At 40.4% G+C, this 25,423-nt stretch overlaps 2 protein-coding genes across 2 annotated transcripts; both read left to right on the top strand.

The window, feature by feature from the left end:
- Positions 1–8,225: 8,225 nt before the first annotated feature.
- Positions 8,226–11,362, top strand: LOC138892177 (uncharacterized). The gene is made up of 5 exons (XM_070175883.1): positions 8,226–8,318; positions 8,773–8,902; positions 10,049–10,367; positions 10,449–10,641; positions 11,309–11,362. The coding sequence occupies exons 1-5, from the start codon at positions 8,226–8,228 to the stop codon at positions 11,360–11,362; spliced, it is 789 nt and encodes a 262-aa protein (XP_070031984.1).
- Positions 11,363–24,330: 12,968 nt separating this feature from the next.
- On the top strand, positions 24,331–24,762 carry LOC104111589 (uncharacterized). Its single transcript, XM_009621322.1, has one exon. It carries the CDS (start codon positions 24,331–24,333, stop codon positions 24,760–24,762), a length of 432 nt encoding a protein of 143 aa, XP_009619617.1.
- Positions 24,763–25,423: the final 661 nt, after the last annotated feature.

The following is a 25,423-nucleotide window of genomic DNA, read 5'->3' as shown; positions in this document are numbered from 1 at the left end:
AATCCCGGATTTGCTCTGTTCTTTTAATCCCCGCTACAATCTCATATCCACCGTTGAAATAAGAAAATCCAATGGTCCCTATATTTACTCGTAAAAAAACTTTTAAAATTTTTAATCCCTGATTTATCTGGGTCGTTGATCAAACGATCAAACGGCCCAAATTGCTTCCCCCAATCTTAACTCAAAGACCAGACCCTTGACCCTAATCATTTCCCACGTTGAATAGCCGCCCCTTTTTCCTCTTTTTCTCTCTATTCTCTCAAATCGTCCATGCCCATCAATCATGAAGTGATGAAACCTTGTAAAAATCGGTGCAAGGTCACAAATTCGAACCTCAGAACACTCAATCTGTCTTTTATATCCTCGAATTTTGCTTGATTCTTTCCCCATTCATTACTAAAATTCAAAACCCTAATTTGAAACCTTATACCTTAAAGACGAAACTTCATTCGTCTGATTTCCCCACTCGTTCTCTCAAATCGGAGCATGCTTCTCCAGGTTCATCATCAACATTCGTTGTCCAGAAGTCAAACGGAGTGACCTCTGGACATTGAAGCTTTAACCGATGGATCCTCACTATCTACTGTCGAATCCTTCATCCTTGTGTCTATATAAAGTTCCTTGATGATTTTTCCCCTCAGTCTTCCTCTGATTTCACCTGTCTTGCTATCATCATCCACCCTTTGTCATCTTCTACTATCTAACTTGAATCTGCTGGAACCCTAAGGCTTCAATGGCCACTATAAATAGAGCCTTAAATTCTCTCATCCAAGATCACCAACAACACCTAACCATCTGAAAGAATTAATACATAATACATTAATGTTTAGAATCTTTTCAATTGAGGCTAAGTTCTCACTCGATTTCTGCTTCCTCTCTTTTCTGGTTCTGAGTTAGTCACTGATTGGAGTCTGAGTCTTGGACTTCTAAACGGCTAAACTATGTCTTTTGTTTGGTTTGCTACCCTAAAGGAGGTCAGTAAAACCTCAACCATACTCTTCTTTTGTTTGTTTAAACTACTAAACATGAGTTGTTTTATTATCTTTTACTGAATGATATTATTAATAATGTATGGCTAATTATTTTATGTGTCTGTTAATGACATATGACTAATAAATGATTATGGAATCATGAGTTTCCTTAAGTTGTTGAAATTAGAACTGTATATTGATCCTAATGAACATCTGATAACTCATATCTACTGCTAAGGTTTCAAAATAACTAAAGAACTCTAAAACAATCCTAATAGCTAGCTTTAGATCTCCCTGATGTTCTATTAGAACCACTATGAGTGCTATATTAACCTGCCTTGGGTATTATTTGCATTTTTGTAGTGATTCACCTGATAAATTAGACTTAAGTGAATATGAACTTGTTTAGTAGTGAAGATAAAATTGTTACCTTAGTTTGGGAATACGAGTTCATGACATGTGAGCCAATCTCTTTTCTCTGACATGCCTGTGTGATTCTGGTAATTCTTCGAAGGTCATTGATCATTTGATTAAACTCATGACTATTTGATCACACTATGTAACATGTCCTAAGCTAATTGGATTCGTGTGTCATCTTTGTGTATTCTGATAGTTGCCATACACTTAACTAAAGCTATGAGGCTTGGTTAAGATGTGTTTCTGTTCTGATGTATCATCTGTTGTGCTAAAGTGATGAAATTAAGTTTCACTATACCTGAAATCTCATACTTGCTATGCTTAACAGATTCCCCAATAAATGATACCCCGACCCCTTTTCTGGATTTCATGAAGTGATACTGTTAGTTTGATTGTGTTAACACCTTATCATGGTAGAACTCCTACTAAATATCCTCTGTAGGTGCTCTCTTTTGGATACCTTGCATTCATTTTGTTCTTCAACAGCCTGCTTGTCCTTCATGACCATGCACATGACTATACTGTCCTTGAAACTTCACTAAGCATACATAATGAGCTAGGCTTAGCTTATGAACCTACGATGAATCTTCTACCCTATTTAAGTATAGTATCATGCTTTATTCTCTAATGAGATTAGTATGAAGCTGCGAGATTTTTTTTAGAAGCAAGCAATCATGTCATTTTCTTTAGAGTTAATTCGGACTGTTAACATGTATCTCTACTAATACTCTTTAGAAGTCTTAAATGAGGTTGTTAACCTGTAGCCCTGTTAATACTCTTTAGAAGCTCCAAATGAAACTGTTAACCTGTATGTATGCTAGAAGTTAAGATTTAGTCATAACAAATCCTTGACTAATCTAATTGAAGGTCATTAAGAGAATGTAGTCATGAACATGGACTATTATGAGTTTGAATAACGTACTTTCTCTACTCTTAAGATACATGATTTGGGTGTTTGGATTGCTAGAGTAATCTGCTAGTGCTCTTTTTTGTTTATGCCTGAAGATAAATTTTAAGCATGCCTAACATGTTATGGTGTTCACAGTGAATTATATACTTCGATTTAAATTTGGGTTACAATAATGTGAATTGACTGCCTTATGATCCTATGATATCTTGTACAACTGTTATAAGAAATGTATACATTCTTGTGATATGGTATCAGTGTGGTATGGGGATCTACATTGAGTACTTCATTGGCACCTAAACCTATAGGGAAGAGTAAGTGTGAGTAGTTAGGGTTATTTGGGAGTAGAGTTTATTTCTTGGTTGAGCTACTCTCCATGATACAAGCACTCCACTAGGCCTCGAGACCCTTGGGAACTTTGAAGCACCAGGGATCCAAAGAGTACCTTGACCTTAAATGGAATTCTAGACTTAGCCTCTAATCTATTGACATTTATTACACCTTTTAGGTTTAGTGTTTAATGACAACAAAAGCTTTCATTCTGAATCACTTTACCATATGTGACTCCACACTAGTTTGCATATTTCAGATTGTTATTGATTGTTGTAATTTGTCTTAGGCCCAAACTATTTTATTTCCTGTGTAATTATGCACATTTAGTAGCATATATAATGACCTTCTTTTTCTTTTTGAACATGTATTACAATTGGGCCTGCCGAGTTCTCAAAGAACTGAGGCCCAAATCATGTACCTGCGCATTTGGGAGTCTGAAGTTATTGCTGTCGGTTCTCGCTACTTGTTGGGCCTACTTTTTTCAGGCCCAAACTAGAGTCCACTCTCATCCTCTACTACTTTAATTAAGTTTACTGTCCTTATTTTCCACATGTATATAACACTTACCATATTTGATTGAATGCTTTACTTTATTTCTTTGAACCATGTGAACAATCTAGGCAAGCCCCTAAAAGACATAGGATTCAAAGAAGTGTTAGACTTAGTAGTAGATAATTAAGATTCGTTAATCGTTTACTCTATTAATCTCTTATACTATTACTAACAATTTTTTATTAAAACATTTGAAACCAAAACAGCTTTAGCAAAGGACGACAGTCTTCTTTTTCCAAAAATCAGAAACGGAACCCAAATTGGTCTTTTAATCGAGCTTTTCTACAAAAGAAAATCGAACAAACATTGTTGCCAAAACCAAGGTTTTTCAGACGGTTTTCTTCAAAACGAAATGTGAGGTTTGAGAACGAATTTCCAAGGTATGCCTAAAGACTCTTTCTTTAAATAAACTTCACTTTACAAAGATTATACAAATAGTCACATCCTTCTTATAAAGACAAAATGCTTTATAACTTAGCCATACCTCACAATGTTTTACAAACCCAAACATTATAGGCATACTCTTTCGATTATAAGAGATAAGTATTTTTCTAAAGACTTTCATAAATTTATACCCTCTTTCGAAATTACTTGTACATTTTTAGCAATAAGCTCTAAACTAAATATACAATATGCCCCACTTTAGCACTAGTCGATCAGAGTATAGATAACTAAATATTTAAATCTAGTCTAAGTCCTATGGATCTACCTCAGGTAGATTTTAAGAGGCACCTAACACCTTTCCTTTGCAAAACAAGAACCCTTATCCAAAATCTCATCGGTTAGCAGAATAATAGAGAAATGATCTTAGTAATGAAATTGGTACCTTAGTATACCTTTAAATATTGGTGGCCACTCTCTTTTATCATCAATATGGAAAGCACTAGTTGAATCTTGTTTTGACTCGTGCAAAATAAGGTGCAACAACATAACGACTCGGCTAGGGACTTCACACTAAGGTTTTGAACTTAGCAGACTTAGACTAGACCTGGAATTAACAATTGTTTGTACACTGCTTGTGTTTAATTTGCAATTGTATGCTTACCTTCTCCTTATATGCTTATTTTCTTATTTAAAATATTATTACTAACATCACTATCTGTTATAGCTTTATATATACTGTCATACTATTTCCTATCGAGTCTTGGTCGTATGCTTTCACACACAATGGCACGCGAGGGTTGTCATTTACACCCTTCCGAACCTTCTTTCAAAATTTTTTAGTTTCAGAGAATGGCTTTGTCAAGTCAACTGACATAAGTTCTCACAATATTTAGTCCAATTTAAAATTAGGAAATGCTCTACTTTATCAAACATAGGTCATATTGTATAAACCTTAGGTGGATCGGTCCTTGGCATTGACACACACTTAGGAAAGCCACCTTAATGTCAATGGGCTATGCATCCTACAACATGAATTTTGTGGAAAGACGAACAAATCATGACGAGACACTTAAGATCCGAAGAAAAAACTTATCAAACCCCTTTTCTCTACCCCTTTTAGAAATGGAAATCAACAAAAACATCCCCGAGATCAATATGGTAAAGGGAGCACCACACTGTAACGACCTGGCCGGTCATTTTGAGAGTTGTAGCCTTGTTCCCCTATTTACTGCTCATTTTATGATTAATAGTTGCTATGTGAATTGCTGGGGTAGTTGGTTCGGTTCCGGGGATGTTTCAAAATGAGTTGAGACACTTAGTCTCAAGGTTAGAAGCTTTAGTTGAAAAGGTTGACCGGATGTTGACTTATGTGTGAACGACTCCGGAATGGCATTTTAATGGTTCCTACAGCTTCCTTGGGTGATTTTGGACTCAGGAGTATGTCCGGATAGTGATTTGGAGGTCTGTAGTTGAATTAGGTTTGAAATAGCAAAAGTTGAAAAATTAGAGGCTTTAAAAGCTTATAAGTCTGACCGAGAGTTGACTTTCTGGTTATCAAGCTCATATTGTAGTTTCGTGAGTTGGAGTAGGTCCGTTATGTCATTGATTACTTGCGTGCAAAATTTGAGGTCAATCGGACTTGATTTGATAGGTTTTCACATCGGTTGTAGAAGTTGGAATCCCTTGGTTTTCGTTAGGCTTGAATTGGGGTGCGATTCGTATTTTTGATGTTGTTTGATGTGAATTGAGGGCTCTACTAAGATCGCATTGTGTTTTAGGACTTGTTGGTATGTTTGGTTGAGGTCTCGGGGGCCTCGAGAGTGATATGGCTCGTAATCAGATTGGATTTTAAGAATTTCTAAAAGCTGGTGTGTTCTAGTCTGGTGCGACCGCACCTGCGCGGGAATGGCCGCAGGTGCAGAGCCGCAAAAGCGGCCCTAGGGTTGCAAATGCAGTTTTGGGAGAAGTGAGGGTTTGCACAGGTGCGAGGAAAATTTCCACACCTGCGATCTCTCAAATGCGGAGGCTGGTCGCAGAAGCAGAGAGGGTTTTGTGATTTTTCTTATTTTGGACGTTGCAAAATCGGACTAAGGCGATTTTTGAGAGGATATTTGAAGGTATTCTTGAGGTAAGTCACTTATGGTCATTTTTATTCAATAATCTTGATTCCCCATTGAATTTCCCACCTAATTTGTGTGTTTTTAAGGTGGAATTTGGGATTTAGAGGCTAGGGATTTTGAGAGTTTAATTTTGGGATTTGAGTGGTGGTTTGGTATCGAAATTTGGTAAATTTTGTATGGTTAGACTCGTGGTTGAATGGGATTTCAGATTTTGTGACTTTTATTGGATTTTGAGACATGGGCCTAGGGGCCGGCTTTTGAGTCGACTTTTTGACTTTTGATTAAGAATTTAGCATTTTCTTATGGAATTGATTCCTTTAGCCTGTGTTGATTTTATCAAATTATTTATGGCTAGATTCGAGGCGTTCAGAGTCCGAATCACGAGGCAAGGGCTTGCTAGCGGAGTTATTTGATTTGCTTGAGGTAAGTATCGTATTTAAACTCGGTTGAGGCACCAGTTGCCTGAATTGTTGGGATAGCCACGTGCTTTTGGGTGCGTACATACATGGGGATGATCCCGTGTGCGTGCACCGGGATTGTATATTCATGTTTGAGTTGTGCTCAGGCTCTTACAAGCCCAGAAATGACTGTTGAGCTTCAAGCTTTGGTATCTAACATGTTGTATCAGTTTATGTGATCTAGTTGAGCCATTATGCGACTACTTAGAGGTTTAATCCCTGAACAAACTTGATAAATGATTTTCATTAATGAAATTGCAGTTTGGACTATGATAGCACACTTTGCACATACCTACACTTTAGCATGTTATTTACACTAGTCCAGGGATATAAGAATCTTAATTCGTTCATCTTATACCTGCATACTTGCTTTATTGCTTCTATATGATATTTTTGACTGGGCATGCGGCTATGTTATTGGTATGTGAGTCATTCGTGCAGCACGTGAGTTGCCCGTGCAGATCCCTATATCGACATTATTGGCACGCGAGTTGTCCGTGCAACACGTGAGTTATCCGTGCAGATCCATATATATTGATATTATTGACACGTGAGTTTCCCGTGTCGCACGTGAGTTGTCCGTGCAGATTCTATTGTTAGCACGTGAGTTGTCCGTGCAACACGTGAGTTGTCCATGCAGTGTGTGGAACTTATATTTCTTTGATCACTTATCTGATTTACTTGTTTCTTTCCTCTACAGGCCATAACATTGTTGAGTGGAGTATTTTGAGAAAATAGAGCACATGCACACACTGATATTATTCTCACGAAGCCTTATGAGTTAGCTTTAAATATTATGCTGTGTTGGTTTAAGGGGACACAATCACACCGAATTAACTAGTATCCTCAATAATTTAAGCTTCTCTTACCTTGCCTTGTTTATTTTCGATACTTATTGAGTTCGTTGTACTCATACTACACCCTGCACCTCGTGTGCAGATCCAGGCATTTCCAGGCACGGTGGTTGTTGATCGTGTAGTTTTTACATGTTCGGAGATTATTGAGGTAGCTGCTTGGGCATCTGCAGACCTTGTCTCCTCCCCCCCATCTTTTAGTTTTATTTATTTTGTTCTGCTTTCTAAACAGTGTATCAGACTATGTCATTATATAGATGCTTTGTTACTCGGTGACACCCAGGTTTTGGGGATTTTTTGTATTTAGTTGTGATGTTTCATCTGGTTTTATGAGATTCCCATTATTTTAAACCTGTTTCTAGCATGTTTTGCTTTTGAAAATGTTGGGATATGTAAGTTGTTGGCTTGCCTAGTATCATGATAGGCTCCATCACGACGTGACGAATTTTGGGTCGTGATACACACAAGCTAAAGCAATGGTGGAAGAATATCTATCGAGAGCATAGAGGCAAAATCAAGATACACCTGGGAGCACTGACTGCCTTGATAAATATCCGAGCTGACAAAATGCTTACACGCTTACTGATAGAGTTTCGGGACCCGACCAAAGTAGTTTTCAAGTTCGCTGATTATGAGTTGGTGCTAACGTTGGAAGAAGTTACCATTTTTATGGAACTACCATTTATAGGGAGGAAACTGATACTACCGACCACCATGCCGGGCTATAGGCTTCTTGATGTTTTGGATCTGGCAAACAATTTGGGTTTAAGAAACATTAAAGATGGATGGGTAAGCCTAGACAAATGTTTCGACAGGTTCAGATATCGTGAAAGCTATGATTGGTACTTGGGAGAATTTCAGTGTAATCAAGCAACGTGGGAAAGTCTCCGACCCATAATATTCTCTTTGGCGCTGCTGGGACTATTGGTTTTCCTGCAAAGAAGAGGACGAATCAATATCAACTTGCTGCCTCTGCTTTTGGCAACATTCCGAGGCAACCTCCAAGCCACTTTAGTACCTATGGTGTTAGCAGAGATTCTCAGAGCATTGTCCGCATGATCCCGGGGGTATGATTTCTTCAAGGGTTGTAACCTACTATTTCAAATCTGGGCCATGGAGTACTTCCTTCAGCAAGAAGCCACAGTTGACTACTTTGTGGGCATCAACAATATGATTCGAAGTCATAGTGAGAGAATGAGGCATTGGGTCTCCCCGCATGGACAGGAAGAATGGATAGAGATGATGACCAACTTAAGCGGAGAATGGATCAATTAGAAGATGTCATGGTTGGGCGGAAGGACAATCCTAAGGACTCCCCAAAAGTATTTCATAGAGCTGATAGGACTTGAGGGCATACATCCATACTCACCCCTACGAGTTCTCAGGCATTTCGTGTTGATTTAGTATGTACCTCTCTAGACGAGGACGACACTGTATGAAGACGAATACAATGGGAAGATGCTAATACCAAGGATAAGGAGGCTTTAGGAGGAGTGGAATGATCTAGTCACAATGCCAATGGGTCAGAATTCGTGGTGCACTCCAGAATATTATGTCTGGATAAATGAAGAAGATGAGTTAGCTCAATCAAGTAGGGAAGGAATAGCCTGGCTAGAGGATTCAATGGCGGCTTCGCAAATCTATCATGCAATTTTGACACGCTACCTCAAGACTACCTCCATGCACCTCCAAGTAGTCCCGAGGTCAATTGATCACATGTTGCTACCTCCCAAGGATGATGACTGAGTGGTTGAATGTATACAAATTGAGTCTAAGATAGAACCAAAGGAAGATCTTGAGGAAGAACCCGAGTTCAATGATGATGATGAAGAATTTGAAGAAGACCTAGAGGAAGAAGCGGAAGAACAAGAAGAGATGGGGAACGATTTCGGGATGGATATTAGAAGTTGGTTGATTTCACCCCTTTTCCTCACTTTGTATCTTTATCCCGGACTTTCTCATTTCCTTAAGGGTAAGTTTGTTTGAGCCCATGTATTTCTATGAATGTTGGAAGAAATGATGTAACCTCTGCTCCCGCTTATTACAATCTAAATACTATCGATGAAAACCAAAATTTGCTTCGGATCTAAATGTATCAAATCTAATTGTTTGTCAAATATTCACGACTTAAGCCTACCTCCGGCAAAGAGAGGTCCCTCAAATTTTAGGAAAATGCGCTTGCCTGAATACGTGAACTAACTGCTCTGTGTGCCTATTACTTGCGCAAATACTAAAACTGAATTATGTTCGTTTTCTTTTCCTATATTACTTTATTCCCCAAAGAAAGTTGGTTTGTGTCAACCCAATACTGGTAGAACCACCGTACAGCTTAAGATCGAAAGGGAAGATGTCTGTGGATAACCTGATCGAACAAGCTTTGGTAATAGCTGATAGCCCGAGGCGATGTGATCAGGAGAGAAGGATGGTATGAGGAATGACGAACATGTGGCCAGGATGGCCCAAGAGATGGAATCATTGAGGGAGGAAGTACAACACATTAGAGAATTGGCACATCTGGCTGTGATGATGCTCCCGCAACCACCTTGTTTTCCTTCTCTAGATTTAATCCCCGACCACTTTCCTCCCACTACTAGTCAAGCAAACAATACCCCGACTTCAGTCCCTAACACCTAGATTATACCTCCAGTAACCCCTTCAAACACACCAAACCCTCCCATACACACTACTTACATAAATTACGTTCAAACATCGCAAAACCTACTAGTTGGTACCAACACAGTTCATACCCCTCCTACTGATGGCATCACCTTCACCACCAATCACGACCAACACATACCCATGGCATATACTGCTGCACATTAGTGATATGTTCCTCCCGTATATGCCATTTCAGAACCCACCTTTACAGCGCCTGTCATGGTCAAGATGCATTATGAAGTTGATCAATATACCAAAATGGAGAGGGAAGCTAAGTATAAGGAGGAGGAATAAGTGTCCGGGCAATTACGAGCATTAAGAAAACAAATGAAAAACCTTTAGGTCGCTCGAGGGAGCGAAAGTCTAAACTATGAGGATCTATGTATCCATCCAGATGTGGACATACCGATAGCGTACAAGCCTCCGAAGTTTGATATCTTTGATGGGACAGGTGATCCCCATGCACACTTGAGAGCATACTGCTATAATCTAGTTGGAGTAGGAAGAAATGACAAGTTAAGGATGAAGCTGTTCATAAGGAGTTTGACAGGGGAAGCCCTTACTTGGTACACTCGCCAAGATCACAAAAACTGGAGGGAATGGCAGGATATGGAAGAAGATTTCAAGAATCGCTTCCGGTTCAACACAAAAATTACCCTTGATAGGTTTGCACTAGCAAACTTGCAGAAACAACCATCCAAATCATTCCAAGAGTATGCACGTTGATGGAGGTCAGAGGCCGCCAGAGCACAACCTCCGTTAGACGACAGTGAGTTGACTAAGTATCTTATCAGGTCTAAGGAAGGGATCTACTTTGAGAAAATGATAGGCATGATGGGGCAGAACTTCCCTGAACTTGTCAAAATGGGAGATGTTTTAGAGGAAGGTATAAAGTCTGGCAAGATACAATCTATGGCTGCATTGCAAGAAGATAACAAAGCCATCCAATCTGGTTCAATAGGCAGCCGAAAAAAGAAAAAGGAAGAGGTATCAACAATCATTCCGTATTATCAGTCCAATCCACACCACTGAAACACCTCTTACTCTCTGAATACCCATTCCCCACACCCACCTACTTATGCTACAGTGTACAACACACAACCATACTATAATCCCCAACCTCAATATAACCCACCTCGCACCTATAGAAATCCAAATCCACCACGACCATACGCTCCAGTTCAAACTACCACTCATTAAAACCGACACACCTATGCATCTCGACCTTGCCCAAATTTTGAAGATAGAGGTCCCAGAAACTACACCCCGATTGCTGAACCTTTGGCTCAATTGTTTGAAAGACTGAGGAGAACAGATTTGATACATCCGATATAAGGAAAGGTTTATGAGTATCCCGCAAAATAGTTTGATGCAAAAAATAATATTTCTATCATTCAAACATACCAGGGCGTGATACCGAGGAATGCTTCAAACTAATAAAAAGTAGAGCCATTCAGTGCACCCCAGCTCTGTCCAACGTGAACTGCAACCCGCTGCCAACCACCAAAATCAAAGAGCTAATAAGATCACCCTGGATGAAAAGTATGACTTGAAAGGGACCATCGTCACAATAGGGAACGTTGAGGCTGCAAGGGTCCCACCTCGAAGGACTTCAATGATCACAATATAGTTAAAACCTACAATGATGGTCCAGAATTACCAGCAACAGTCCACTGCTACTATGAGGGATAAAGAGGATCCGGAATAGAAAACAGTCCCGTGGACATATCAGCAGAAAGGGAAAGCCAAGATGATGGATTCTGCAGCGGCTCATAGAATGGCCAGGTCAGGGAGGTTTTATGCTCCCGATGATGTAAACCAAGGGAATTCAGGAAGAGAACACATTCAGAGCAGGAATATAAGCGATACGGAGGCCACAAAATTTTGGAAGAGGATGTCAATAAAAGAATACTCTGTGGAGGAACAATTGAAGAAAACCCGAGCACAAATATCAATCATGGATCTACTGATAAGTTCTTACAGTCACAAAGACACCCTGTTGAAAGTGTTAAGTGGAGTAAGTGTGCCAAGCAACACCACTAGTGAGGCACTGGCAGCAACCATTGGGAAGATGGTCGAAGTAAATATGATCACTTTCTGAGAGATAAACTTCCTATAGAGGGTGTGGGTCACAACAAAGCTTTACACATCACTGTTAAATGTGGAGATAAGGTGGTGTCCCAAGTACATGTTAATGGAGGATCAGGAGTCAATATCTTCCCACTCTCTACCCTACGAAGGTTGGGTATCCATCTGAGAGAAGTAAAAAGAAGTCATGTGAGGGTAAGAGACCTCGACGGGTCACAGAAGGACGTCATTGGAGAAATCTATTTAGCTCTGCAAATTGGACCAGTTGAGTTTCCCATACTATTCCAAGTGATGAATATTTCATCTTCATACAACTTGTTGCTAGGAAGACCTTGGAAACATATGGAAGGGGCAGTCTCGTCTACCCTATACCAATGCATGAAGTTCGAGTGGGGTTGCCAAGAGATTGTAATCCACGGCGAATGGAGCCAGTTAGCTTATTTGGAACATGCAGTTCCGTTCATAGAAGGATTAGACGGGGTCGCTTTCCATGCGGTTGAGATCATGCAAACCACTAAAATACAAGAGATCGAGCAAAATCTGAGAATGCAGTCACCAGAAAAATCAAAGATGGCCATCAGAGAAATGATGAAGTACGGATACAGACCAGGGACAGGGTTGGGAGCTCGATCATATAGGATAACAAAGCTGATTGAGCCGAGTGGGCAGAAAGATAGAGTCGACATAGGGTATCATCCTCTGACTGGAAAGACATGTACTGGTAGCTTAGAGAAGAAAGATTTTGTGCCAGAGCGTATTTCGGGTACGAGTCAAACCTCAACACCAGAGGACGACATCGTCGATGGAATGGGAAGGCTCTTTGTACCATTATCGAGGAATGATGTGATAAAGATGATATAAAGACACCAACAATTTGGAATGCCGAACTAGGAGAGGACTTGCAGAATTGGACCGCCAACCCGTCCTTGGTTCGCCTGGAGTCTTGGTACTATGGAATTATAAAACTTTTGAAAAGAACGCACGGTGAATTGAGGCTTGAACCGTGTCTATACTTTTTTGTTATTTGCCTCTTTGAACGCTCAGACGTTCCTCCTTTGATGAAATCAAAAGAAATGCTTTTTTAAAATATTTTATAAATTTATTTATTGCTTAATTTATACTTAGTTTTTCTTTTCTGTAATCAAAAGGATAAAAACCCACATTCCACGATTATGACATGTAACGAAACCCTCAAACAAAGCAATCTAGATTACGAGGAATATGATGAAAGCATGATGCCAGATAATCTCCCACAAGAGATCGAACAGCTGGAAAGCTAGAAAAAGCCTAACCTTGAAGAGACAGAAGTGGTCAACCTGGGACACAAAGAAGACATAAAAGAAACCCTAATCAACATCCATCTGGAAGAAAAGTAGAAAGAAGAATTGGTCGAGCTCCTCCGACAATATATCAATGTGTTCGCATGATCGTATGACGACATGCCTTGATTAAGCACTGACGTCATTTTTATCGATTGACTACCGATCCTGCTAGACCGCCAGTCAAACAAAGTTTAAGCCAGATTTGAGTTTGAGGATAGAAGAAGAAGTAACCAAGCAAATAGAGGCAAATGTGGCAAGAGTCGCCAATTATTCCAAATGGTTAGCGAATATCGTACGGGTACCATAGGAGGATGGGAAAATAAGGATATGTGTGGATTACCGAGATATTAACAAGGCCAACCCATAGAACTATTTCCCTTTACCAAACATTCACATCCTCATCGACAACTTTGCAAAGCATGAGCTACAGTCATTCATGGATTGTTTTGCTGGGTACCATCAGATCATGATGCACGAAGAAGATGCAGAAAGGATGGCATTCACTATGCCTTCGGGAGTTTACTTCTACAGAGTCGTGACATTCGGCCTAAAAATTGCAAGTGCTACTTACATAAGGTCCATGACAACCCCTTTTCATGACATGATTCACAAAGAGATCGAGGTATATGTGGATGACATCATCATTAAGTCTCGGAACATTTGGACGACCTGAAAAAGTTTTTCAAATGCTTACGGAGGTATAGTTTGAAGTTGAATCCTGCAAAATGCGCATTCGAAGTCCCTGCCGGATAATTGTTAGAATTCATAGTAAGCAGGAAAGGAATAGAACTGGATCCTTCAAATATCAAAGCCATTCAAGAGTTGTCACAGCCCAAGAGCAAGAAAGATGTTATGAGTTTACTTGGTAGGCTGAATTACATCAGCCATTTCATAGTCCAGTCTACAGTAATTTACGAACCTATCTTCAAGCTGCTGAAGAAGGATGCGGCTATAAAATGGACAGAAGAGTGCCAGAAAGCCTTCAACATAATTAAGGAGTACTTGTCAAATCCACCGATGTTGGTTCCTCCCGAGCCCGGGAAGCCATTGTTGTTATACCTGTCAGTCTTGGATAATGCATTTGGATGCGTGTTGGGATAACACGATGGGACCAGAAGAAAGGAGAAGACCATCAATTACTTAAGCAAGAAGTTCACACCAAGCGAGGCTAAATATACTTTGATAGAGCACACTTGTTGTGCCTTAACTTGGATTGACCATAAATTGAGGCATGACATGTCACCATACAGCACGCATTTAATATTCCGGCTCTACCCACTCAAGTATGTATTTCAGAAGCCGATGCCTATAGGAAAACTAGCCAAATGAAAGCTTCTTCTCAGCAAATTTGACATTGTGCACATAACACAGAAGGCCATCAAAGGACAAGCCTTAGTCAGCCACCTTGTAGAGAATCCATTGGACAGGGATTATGAGACGCTCACCACATACTTCCAAGATGAAGAAGTGTTGTTCGCCGGAGAAGATATTGCAGAATCATACCCAGGCAGGAAAATATTCTTCTACGGAGCGACAAATTTCAAAGGAGTAGGAATAGGTGCAGTCCTAATTTCGGAATCAGGATAGCATTACTCGGCATCAGTAAAAATAAGGTTCCCTTGCACCAATAATATGGCCGAGTACGATGCATGCATCCTCGGGATAAGGATGGCAGTCGACATGAATATCAAGGAGCTTTTGGTTATAGGGGGACTCTGATCTATTGATACATCAAGTTCAAGGAGAATGGACTACCAAGAACATCAAGATCCTTCCATACATGCACTGTGTAAAGGAGCTATGCAAAAAGTTCACGAAGATCGAGTTCAGGCACATTCCGAATGTTACAACCCAAATTCGCATACCATAGATCACGTCGTAAGTAGTCGATGTAAATCCAAGAAGATATTATCTTTGAGATGATAAGAAGTTAATCCTATTGGTCTTAAACGATACAAGGGTGTATAAGAGTGGTTAACAAATATTAGAAGTTAAACGAATCAAGGATGTTGTAATCCGTATTTTCGGGTAACACTAGAGGTGATTAACTGTCCCAAGAGGTAATGTTTTAATGTATTTAAATCATATAATATCCGTATCATAAGTTTTGAAGTCAAGCAAGTTATGAAACAAAAGTCGATAAAAGTTGTCGCAACTTAGGTTTATAATTTAACTTAAACTTTAGGTTAAATGTTACTGCATTTTACTCCCAATGTGCTTGGAATTATGGGGTGATCTACCTATCAAATTGAAGATCTATGAGTCTAGTTTCCAACGCATTAAACCGTTCGTCGATACGATCTCGGAATAGAGAGATATTCGCGTTTTTGCGAGAGTGCGCCAAGCTGCTCTCTATGGGGCCCACAAAGGCGGTTTAAGACATTTGGACATATATAAGATAACTCAACCCCGTTTTAAGTCATTATTTTTCAGTATATTCAGACCTTATAACCCTAAAAACATTCTCTCAAGGTTCTCTCATGATCCAAGACCCAAACAAAGGGCAAACAACACAAATCAAATGTCGGGAATCCCGTGGTGCTAGTAAGTTTCTTGTTTTTCTTGTTGTTGCTGATTTTTGTGTTGTTCCAGCTCGTGTGGGAGGTTGTTTTAAGTGCTTTATGTTCTGTAAATACACCTTCAAGTTTTTAATATCAACCCTAGGTGATTTCAAGTCTTCTAAAGTAATTCTAGTGCCGAAAAACCCGAATTAATTGCTAGTTTCGCTTCCTTGTTCTTGTGGCAGAATTGAAGGGATATTTCGTGGAAAATTAAGGTCAAATTGGAGTTGTTCTTTCTGTTTAAAGGTAATGAACCTCTTACTCTATATATATTTAAGATTATCCAAGTTGTGGCTAAGTCGTTGATGCTAGAACTTGTGAAATATATATCGAAAGGCTTGGTAGTAATGTTGTTAGTTGGTGGACTGTTTTGGAGGCTCAATATGATTATTAATGATGTTGTTTGGGCTGTTTGGTGATTGTATTGACTTGTGTGAAGTCATATAAATAGGGGAGGTGCTGTCCGTTTCATCGTAAAATAGGTTGTGGTCGATACATAATAGTTACGACGCTTAAACGATAATGATAGTGTCATTTGTCTTATTGTAGACTAAGGAGTCGTGATATTTGCATAGCTTGAGGTTGGGCAATATATACAAGGTATGTGACGCTATCCCCTTCATTCTTTTGCACGACTCCGATTGTACATAATGTAATGAACGAGCTCCCAAAGATACTCTACTCTTAGAAGCTAGCAGTACTTACATTGCTGCCCTTCTTATGAAACGATTGGTATTGATGTTACTTCTCTTATTCTTATATTATCAATGTTGTTGGTAGTTCCTGATTCTTATAAGTTTCTTGATGAAGAGTTAATCCTAATAACGTGTACGAAGGATACCGACCTTACGTCACTCTGAAAGGTTCAAAATGTGATTCCAATGAGTCCAGCATGCATCATATATATGTATCTATTTTACTCTACCGAGCCGCGCTATAGTTGGCCGGGTATGGCACCTATTGTGCAACCACTGATCAGTTGGGTTTTACCGAGCTCCACGTGGCCGGGTACGATTCTACCGAGCCCTATGATGGCCGGGTACGTTTTACCGAGCCTATTATGGCCGGGTACGATATGATGATGATGATGCCCACAAAGGCATATGTTTTAAACGTTTATGTATATATATATGTATGTATCATGTATTTCATGTCAGTAGCCCTCAGAGGTACCCAAATGTCACAGGTTGTATATTCCCTATCACTGTTTACATTATTGTTCTTACTTATGCTATTCTGCCTTACATACTCAGTACTTTATTCGTACTGACGTCCTTTTTATTTGTGGACGCTGCATGTCGTGCTGCAGGTCCTGATAGACGGGTAGACGCAGCTCCCCCATCACAGTAGGCTATCCGGTTCAGCGTTATTGGCAAGATCCTTTCTCCGGACTTGCCGTGGTCTTGGTATGCATTTTTGTTATAGACCTTATGGGTATGTCGGGGCCCTGTTCCGGCAATGTTGTAGCACTTATGTTCTTTTAGAGGCTCATAGACAGGTGTCGACTCATGGTAGCTCGTACCTTATATATAGTTTCTTGACAGTCTTGTCGTCCCATGTTATGTATGTTCATGACATTATCTTTCATTGTTGGATGTTCATGATCCATGTCTACCATTTATATTGATCTTGTCGGCCCTTAAAGATAATAAGGAAGGTTAGATAAAATGTACGTTGGTGCTCGGCAAGTATGGCCCGGGTGCTAGTCATGACCCTCCAGTTGGGTCGTGACAAACTTGGTATCAGAGCCAAGTCTGTCCTAGGGGTTGTCTATGAGCCGTGTCTAGTAGAGTTTTGATTATGGATGTGTAGCGCGCCACATTTATAATCAGGAGGCTACATGACATCTAGGGTTGTTACCTTCTTCCTAAATCTAGATCGTGCGTAGAGTTGAGTTGTAAGTGTTCATATCTAATATTCACATTGTTTTCTTTCAGCGATGCCTTTGACTAGGAAGCAAGCGATTAGTAAACGGCTTGATACAGCTGTGGGCGAGGGTAACATTCAGGTCCCTCCAGCCAGAGCAGGCCAAAGTGAGGCTCAGAGTGAGATGCCGTCTCATACCTCTCCGTCTCCTCCAGAGGATATTAGGAGGCACCCAGTACATCCAGTTCCACCGTCTGGCACTACAGACCACGATATGCGCAGTGCAGTGCAGTTGTTGACTAGCTTGGTAGCTGCTCAGGCTCAGAGGCAGAATACCGGTGTTGCTGATAAATTGGTTAGTGCGAGAGTTCGTGATTTTATTAATCTAGACCCTCCAGTGTTTACCGGATCAAGCCCCAAGGAGGACCCGCAAACATTTATTGATCAGGTTCATTGTACATTGCGTGTTATGCATGCTAGTGATACAGAGGCAGTAGAGTTGGCTTCTTATCGGTTATGGGATTTAGCGATTTTATGGTATGATAGTTGGGAGAGATCTAGGGGTCCGAACGCTCCTCCAGCCGTGTGGAAGGAATTTTCTGAGGCCTTTCTTCATCACTACTTACCAGCTGAGATACGATGAGCTAGAGCTGATAAGTTCTTGAACCTTCGACAGGGTAATATGAGTGCATGAGAGTATAGTATATAGTTTGATTCTTTATCAAGGTATACTCCCCATATGGTGGCCGAGATGAGTGATAGGGTGACCACATCTGATAAATGAGTGCACAACAGCCTCCTTGGTAGAGGGCATGGATATTTCCCGTATTCAGGCTTATGCCCAGACCCTTCAGGATCATAAGTTATATGCTAAGCTCTCTAAATGTGAATTCTTGCTGAACTCAGTAGCATTCCTTGGCCATGTGATATCTGATGAGGGTATTAAGGTCGACACTCAGAAGATCGATGCAGTGAAGAATTGGCCGAGACCTACAACACCGTCAGAAGTCCGCAGCTTCCTGGGGCTAGCAAGATATTATAGGCGGTTTGTAGAAGGGTTTTCCTCTATATCAGCACCATTGACTAAGTTAACATAGAAAGCTACCAAGTTCTAGTGGTCTGATGCTTGTGAACATAGTTTTCAGGAGCTAAACAATCGATTGACATCCGCGCCAGTGCTCACTCTCCCAGAAGGAACAGAAGGTTATGTGGTATATTGTGATGCCTCAGGTATAGGTTTGGGGTGCGCATTGATGCAACGTGGGAAGGTGATTGCTTATGCATCACGACAATTGAAGAAGCATGAAAAGAATTACCCGACTCATGATTTGGAATTGGCTGCAGTAATATATGCTTTGAAGATATGGCGGCACTACTTATACGGCGTCCATGTTGACATCTACACAGATCACAAAAGTTTACAATACATCTTCAAGCAGAAGGAGTTGAATTTGAGGCAGCGTAGGTGTCTTGAATTACTGAAAGACTACGACATCGAGATATTGCACCATCCTGGTAAAGCCAATGTTGTGGCAGACGCTCTCAGCCGTAAGTGAATGGGAAGCTTAATACATATTGAGGCAGGTAGACAAGGGTTGACCAAAGAGCTTCACCTGCTGGCCAATATGAGAATCAGATTGTTGGACTCTGATGACGGAGGTGTTACTGTACAGAATACAGCAGAATCATCTTTGGTAGCCGAGGTAAAAGCACGGCAATATGAAGATCCTACCTTAGTAAGATTGAGAGAGGGAATTCAGCAGTGTAAGATTACAGCTTTCAAGATCGGAGGAGATAGGACACTAAGATACCAGGGCCGATTATGTGTACCTAGTGTGGCAGGGTTGCGAGAGAAGATTATGATTGAGATTCACCAGTCCCAATATTCTATCCATCCTGGCTCGACAAAGATGTATCATGACGTTAAGGAGCAGTATTGGTGGGATAACATGAAGAAGTCTATTGCAGAATTTGTAGCCCAGTGTCCTAATTATCAACAAGTAAAGATCGAGCATCAGAAACCCAGTGGATTGATTCAGAATATAGAGATTCCGACCTACAAATGGGAGGTGATTAATATGGACTTCATTATTGGATTACCTCGCTCTTATCATAAGTTTGACTCCATCTGGGTGATAGTTGATCGACTTACAAAATCTGCCCATTTTCTACCAGTTAAGACAACTTACACGGCTGAAGATTATGCGAAGTTGTATATCAAGGAGATTGTTAGGCTTCATGGTGTGCCGGTATCTATTATATCAGACCGAGGAGCTCAATTTACGACTAACTTTTGGAGGTCTTTTCAGAAGGGTTTAGGCACACAAGTAAATCTCAGCACTGCATTCCATCCGCAGACTAATGGACAGGCTGAACGTACCATCCAGATGCTTGAAGATATGCTACGAGCATGTGTTCTAGATTTCAAGGGGAATTGGGATGACCATCTGGCACTTATAGAATTTGCCTACAATAATAGCTATCATTCCAGTATTAAAATGGCCCCGTATGAGGCACTGTACGGGAGGAGATGTAGATCACCAGTTGGATGGTTCGAAGTCGGTGAGACAGAATTATATGGGCCAGATTTGATTCACCAAGCCATTGAGAAGGTGAAAGTGATACAAGAGCGACTGAGGACGGCACAAAGCAGGCAAAAGTCTTATTCCGACGTCCGACGTCGTGATCTGGAATTTGAGGTTGGTGATTGGGTTTTCCTGAAGATCTCGCCGATGAAGGGTGTTATGCGTTTTGGGAAGAAGGGTAAGTTGAGTCCACGGTATATTGGGCCGTACAAAATTCTTCGACGAATTGGACAGGTTGCTTACGAGTTAGAATTGCCATCTGAATTGGAATTTGTCCACCCGGTATTCCATGTATCTATGTTGAGGAAATGTATTGGAGACCCTTCTCGGGTCATCCCTATCAAAGATGTACAAGTTACAAAGGATCTATCATATGATGAAGTGCCAGTGGCTATATTAGATCGACAAGTCCGCAAGCTGAGAACAAAGGATGTAGCTTCCGTGAAAGTATTATGGAGGAACAAGAATATAGAAGAAATGACATGGGAAGCAGAAGAGGAGATGAAGTCTAAATACCCTTACCTATTCCAGAGTGAAGATAACGAGGATGCCGGGGGAAAGAAGGACGCATTATAAGGTGAAACGGCTCTATGAGGTAAGCAATAGCTTGTGAATACTCTTTTTTTAATACAAAATGGTGATATGCAGATAATGTACATATCCATAATGCTTTGTATAGTCTTGTAAGGCCATAGGTTGGGTTTAACTGCTTGCAAGTTTGACTAGTGTCCATTTTATGGGGGAAACTCAGCCGGAAATCTCCGTCGGAATCCACGATGAGTTAGACACCCCATAAACCCTTACATTCGAGGACGAATGTTCCTAAGGGGGAGAGGGTGTTACAACCCAAATTCGCATACCATAGATCACATCGTAAGTAGTCGATGTAAATCCAAGAAGATATTATCTTTGAGATGATAAGAAGTTAATCCTATTGGTCTTAAACGATACAAGGGTGTATAAGAGTGGTTAACAAATATTAGAAGTTAAACGAATCAAGGATGTTGTAATCCGTATTTTCGGGTAACACTAGAGGTGATTAACTGTCCCAAGAGGTAATGTTTTAATGTATTTAAATCATATAATATCCGTATCATAAGTTTTGAAGTCAAGCAAGTTATGAAACAAAAGTCGATAAAAGTTGTCGCAACTTAGGTTTATAATTTAACTTAAACTTTAGGTTAAATGTTACTGCATTTTACTCCCAATGTGCTTGGAATTATGGGGTGATCTACCTATCAAATTGAAGATCTATGAGTCTAGTTTCCAACGCATTAAACCGTTCGTCGATACGATCTCGGAATAGAGAGATATTCGCGTTTTTGCGAGAGTGCGCCAAGCTGCTCTCTATGGGGCCCACAAAGGCGGTTTAAGACATTTGGACATATATAAGATAACTCAACCCCGTTTTAAGTCATTATTTTTCAGTATATTCAGACCTTATAATCCTAAAAACATTCTCTCAAGGTTCTCTCATGATCCAAGACCCAAACAAAGGGCAAACAACACAAATCAAATGTCGGGAATCCCGTGGTGCTAGTAAGTTTCTTGTTTTTCTTGTTGTTGCTGATTTTTGTGTTGTTCCAGCTCGTGTGGGAGGTTGTTTTAAGTGCTTTATGTTCTGTAAATATACCTTCAAGTTTTTAATATCAACCCTAGGTGATTTCAAGTCTTCTAAAGTAATTCTAGTGCCGAAAAACCCGAATTAATTGCTAGTTTCGCTTCCTTGTTCTTGTGGCAGAATTGAAGGGATATTTCGTGGAAAATTAAGGTCAAATTGGAGTTGTTCTTTCTGTTTAAAGGTAATGAACCTCTTACTCTATATATATTTAAGATTATCCAAGTTGTGGCTAAGTCGTTGATGCTAGAACTTGTGAAATATATATCGAAAGGCTTGGTAGTAATGTTGTTAGTTGGTGGACTGTTTTGGAGGCTCAATATGATTATTAATGATGTTGTTTGGGCTGTTTGGTGATTGTATTGACTTGTGTGAAGTCATATAAATAGGGGAGGTGCTGTCCGTTTCATCGTAAAATAGGTTGTGGTCGATACATAATAGTTACGACGCTTAAACGATAATGATAGTGTCATTTGTCTTATTGTAGACTAAGGAGTCGTGATATTTGCATAGCTTGAGGTTGGGCAATATATACAAGGTATGTGACGCTATCCCCTTCATTCTTTTGCACGACTCCGATTGTACATAATGTAATGAACGAGCTCCCAAAGATACTCTACTCTTAGAAGCTAGCAGTACTTACATTGCTGCCCTTCTTATGAAACGATTGGTATTGATGTTACTTCTCTTATTCTTATATTATCAATGTTGTTGGTAGTTCCTGATTCTTATAAGTTTCTTGATGAAGAGTTAATCCTAATAACGTGTACGAAGGATACCGACCTTACGTCACTCTGAAAGGTTCAAAATGTGATTCCAATGAGTCCAGCATGCATCATATATATGTATCTATTTTACTCTACCGAGCCGCGCTATAGTTGGCCGGGTATGGCACCTATTGTGCAACCACTGATCAGTTGGGTTTTACCGAGCTCCACGTGGCCGGGTACGATTCTACCGAGCCCTATGATGGCCGGGTACGTTTTACCGAGCCTATTATGGCCGGGTACGATATGATGATGATGATGCCCACAAAGGCATATGTTTTAAACGTTTATGTATATATATATGTATGTATCATGTATTTCATGTCAGTAGCCCTCAGAGGTACCCAGATGTCACAGGTTGTATATTCCCTATCACTGTTTACATTATTGTTCTTACTTATGCTATTCTGCCTTACATACTCAGTACTTTATTCGTACTGACGTCCTTTTATTTGTGGACGCTGCATGTCGTGCTGCAGGTCCTGATAGACGGGTAGACGCAGCTCCCCCATCACAGTAGGCTATTCGGTTCAGCGTTATTGGCAAGATCCTTTCTCCGGACTTGCCGTGGTCTTGGTATGCATTTTTGTTATAGACCTTATGGGTATGTCGGGGCCCTGTTCCGGCAATGTTGTAGCACTTATGTTCTTTTAGAGGCTCATAGACAGGTGTCGACTCATGGTAGCTCGTACCTTATATATAGTTTCTTGACAGTCTTGTCGTCCCATGTTATGTATGTTCATGACATTATCTTTCATTGTTGGATGTTCATGATCCATGTCTACCATTTATATTGATCTTGTCGGCCCTTAAAGATAATAAGGAAGGTTAGATAAAATGTACGTTGGTGCTCGGCAAGTATGGCCCGGGTGCTAGTCATGACCCTCCAGTTGGGTCGTGACACCGAAGATCCAGAATGAGTTCGCCGACGCTCTTGCAACCTTATCATCCATGATTTAGCATTCAGATAATAATTACATCGACCCTATCGAGATAAAGATCAGGGATCAACACGCGTACTATTTTCATATAGACGAAGAGCTAGACAGTAAACCATGGTACTACGACGTCAAAAGATTCCTTGAATCAAGAGAATATATAGAGATGCTACTAATGGTCAGAAGCGAGGGCTTAGAAAGCTGGGAAATCACTTTTTCCTCAATGGGGAAGTCCTGTATAGGAAGACCCCAGACTTGGATCTCTTAAGATGTGTAGATGCTGTCGAAGCAACCAAATTCTAGAAGAATTACATGCAGGAACGTGCTGACCCCACTGAATGGCTTCACCTTATCCAAGAAAATTCTAAGAGCCGGATATTTTTGGATTACCAGGGAAAGCGATAGTATCTGCTATGTGCAGAAGTGTTACCAGTGCCAGATTCACAGGGATTTCATCTGAGTTCCGCCTAATGAATTAAATATAATGGATTCACCTTGGCTGTTTTTCGCTTAGGGCATAGACGTGATTAGACCTATAGAGCCCACTGCATCAAATAGGCATTGTTTTATCTTAGTAGCCATTGACTACTTCACCAAATGGGTCAAAGCTTTTACGTACAAGGCCGTCATAAAGAAAGTAGTGGCAGACTTCGTCTGTAACAACATAGTTTGCCAATTTGGGATATCCTAGTTAATCATCAATGACAATGCGACTAACCTCAATAGTGATCTGATAATGGAAATTTGCGAGAAGTTCAGAATTGTCCATCGTAACTCCACAACCTACAGACTGCAAATGAATAGAGCAGTTGAAGCGACCAACAAAAACATCAAAAGGATTATGTGAAAGATAGTGAAAAATCATAGGCAGTGGCACGAGATATTATCCTTCACCTTACTCGGTTGTCGGATCACCATGAGGACATACACTATGGAAACTCCATACATGTTAGTATATGGAACTGAAGCTCTGATACCCGCAGAGGTTGAGATACCATGTTTAAGAGTCATTCAAGAAGCCAAGTTAGACAATGCAGAATGGATACGAGTCAGGCAAGAGCAGCTCATGCTTATCGACGAGAAGAGAATGGATGCGGTGTGCCATGGTCGGTTGTATCAAAATAGGCTGGCCAATGCATTCAACAAAAGGGTGAAGCCTCGCTGGTTCATACTGGGGCAGTTTGTTTTGAAGAAAATATTCCCTCATCAAGAAGAGGACAAAGGAAAGTTCGCACCAAATTGGCAAGGTCCTTATGTGGTCCACCGAGTGCTGTCGGGAGGAGCTATGATCTTGGCAAATACGGGCGAAAGAGTCAGTGCGAAGCCTATCAACTCAGACGCAATCAAGGGATACTACTTTTGAAGACAATAGAGTTAGATTTTGGTTGTAACAGAACTACGCTCGGCCTGACTTTCCACGGAGGGATACGTAGACGTAGAGTTCGGTTTTTCTCTCTCTCCCTTTCTTTTAAAATAGAAAAACCAAATATCATTTTGTATGTACTCGGAACTACGTCGTGGCTTGATTTCCTTGGAAAGGAATACGTAGGCAATCCTCATTGAATTCAGTTATCTTTTGTAATTGAACTACGTTCTATCTTGATTCCATTTGTATACGTATGCAGTCTGAGTCAGACTCTGCCACTTCATTATTCAATCTCATCATTATGCATCTTTTGTAATCGAAATGTATTTTGACCTGATTCCATATGGATACGTAGGCTGCCTAAGTCAGGCTCGGTCATCACCATCATATTTTCTTTATCAATACCCATGAACTACATTCAGACCTGATTCCCTTTCGGATACGTAGGCAACCTGAAATGGTTCGGTCATAATCCTAGGATAACCTTTGTAATGCATTAGTTTAGATTAGGACATAATTGTAGTGGAAAGATGCAACATCGTTAGGAGCAACTTGGAAGATCGACATTAACATGGCAGAGTCTTTTAGAAACAACGCTCGCATTTGAGAAACTTCTGAAACATGACATAATCCGGAACGACGGCATTTGCCATAAGAC

This window comes from Nicotiana tomentosiformis, chromosome 5 (genome assembly GCF_000390325.3).
Source record: "Nicotiana tomentosiformis chromosome 5, ASM39032v3, whole genome shotgun sequence".
In the NCBI taxonomy this organism is placed as follows: domain Eukaryota; kingdom Viridiplantae; phylum Streptophyta; class Magnoliopsida; order Solanales; family Solanaceae; genus Nicotiana; species Nicotiana tomentosiformis.
This window is presented reverse-complemented; position numbering and strand designations above follow the sequence as displayed.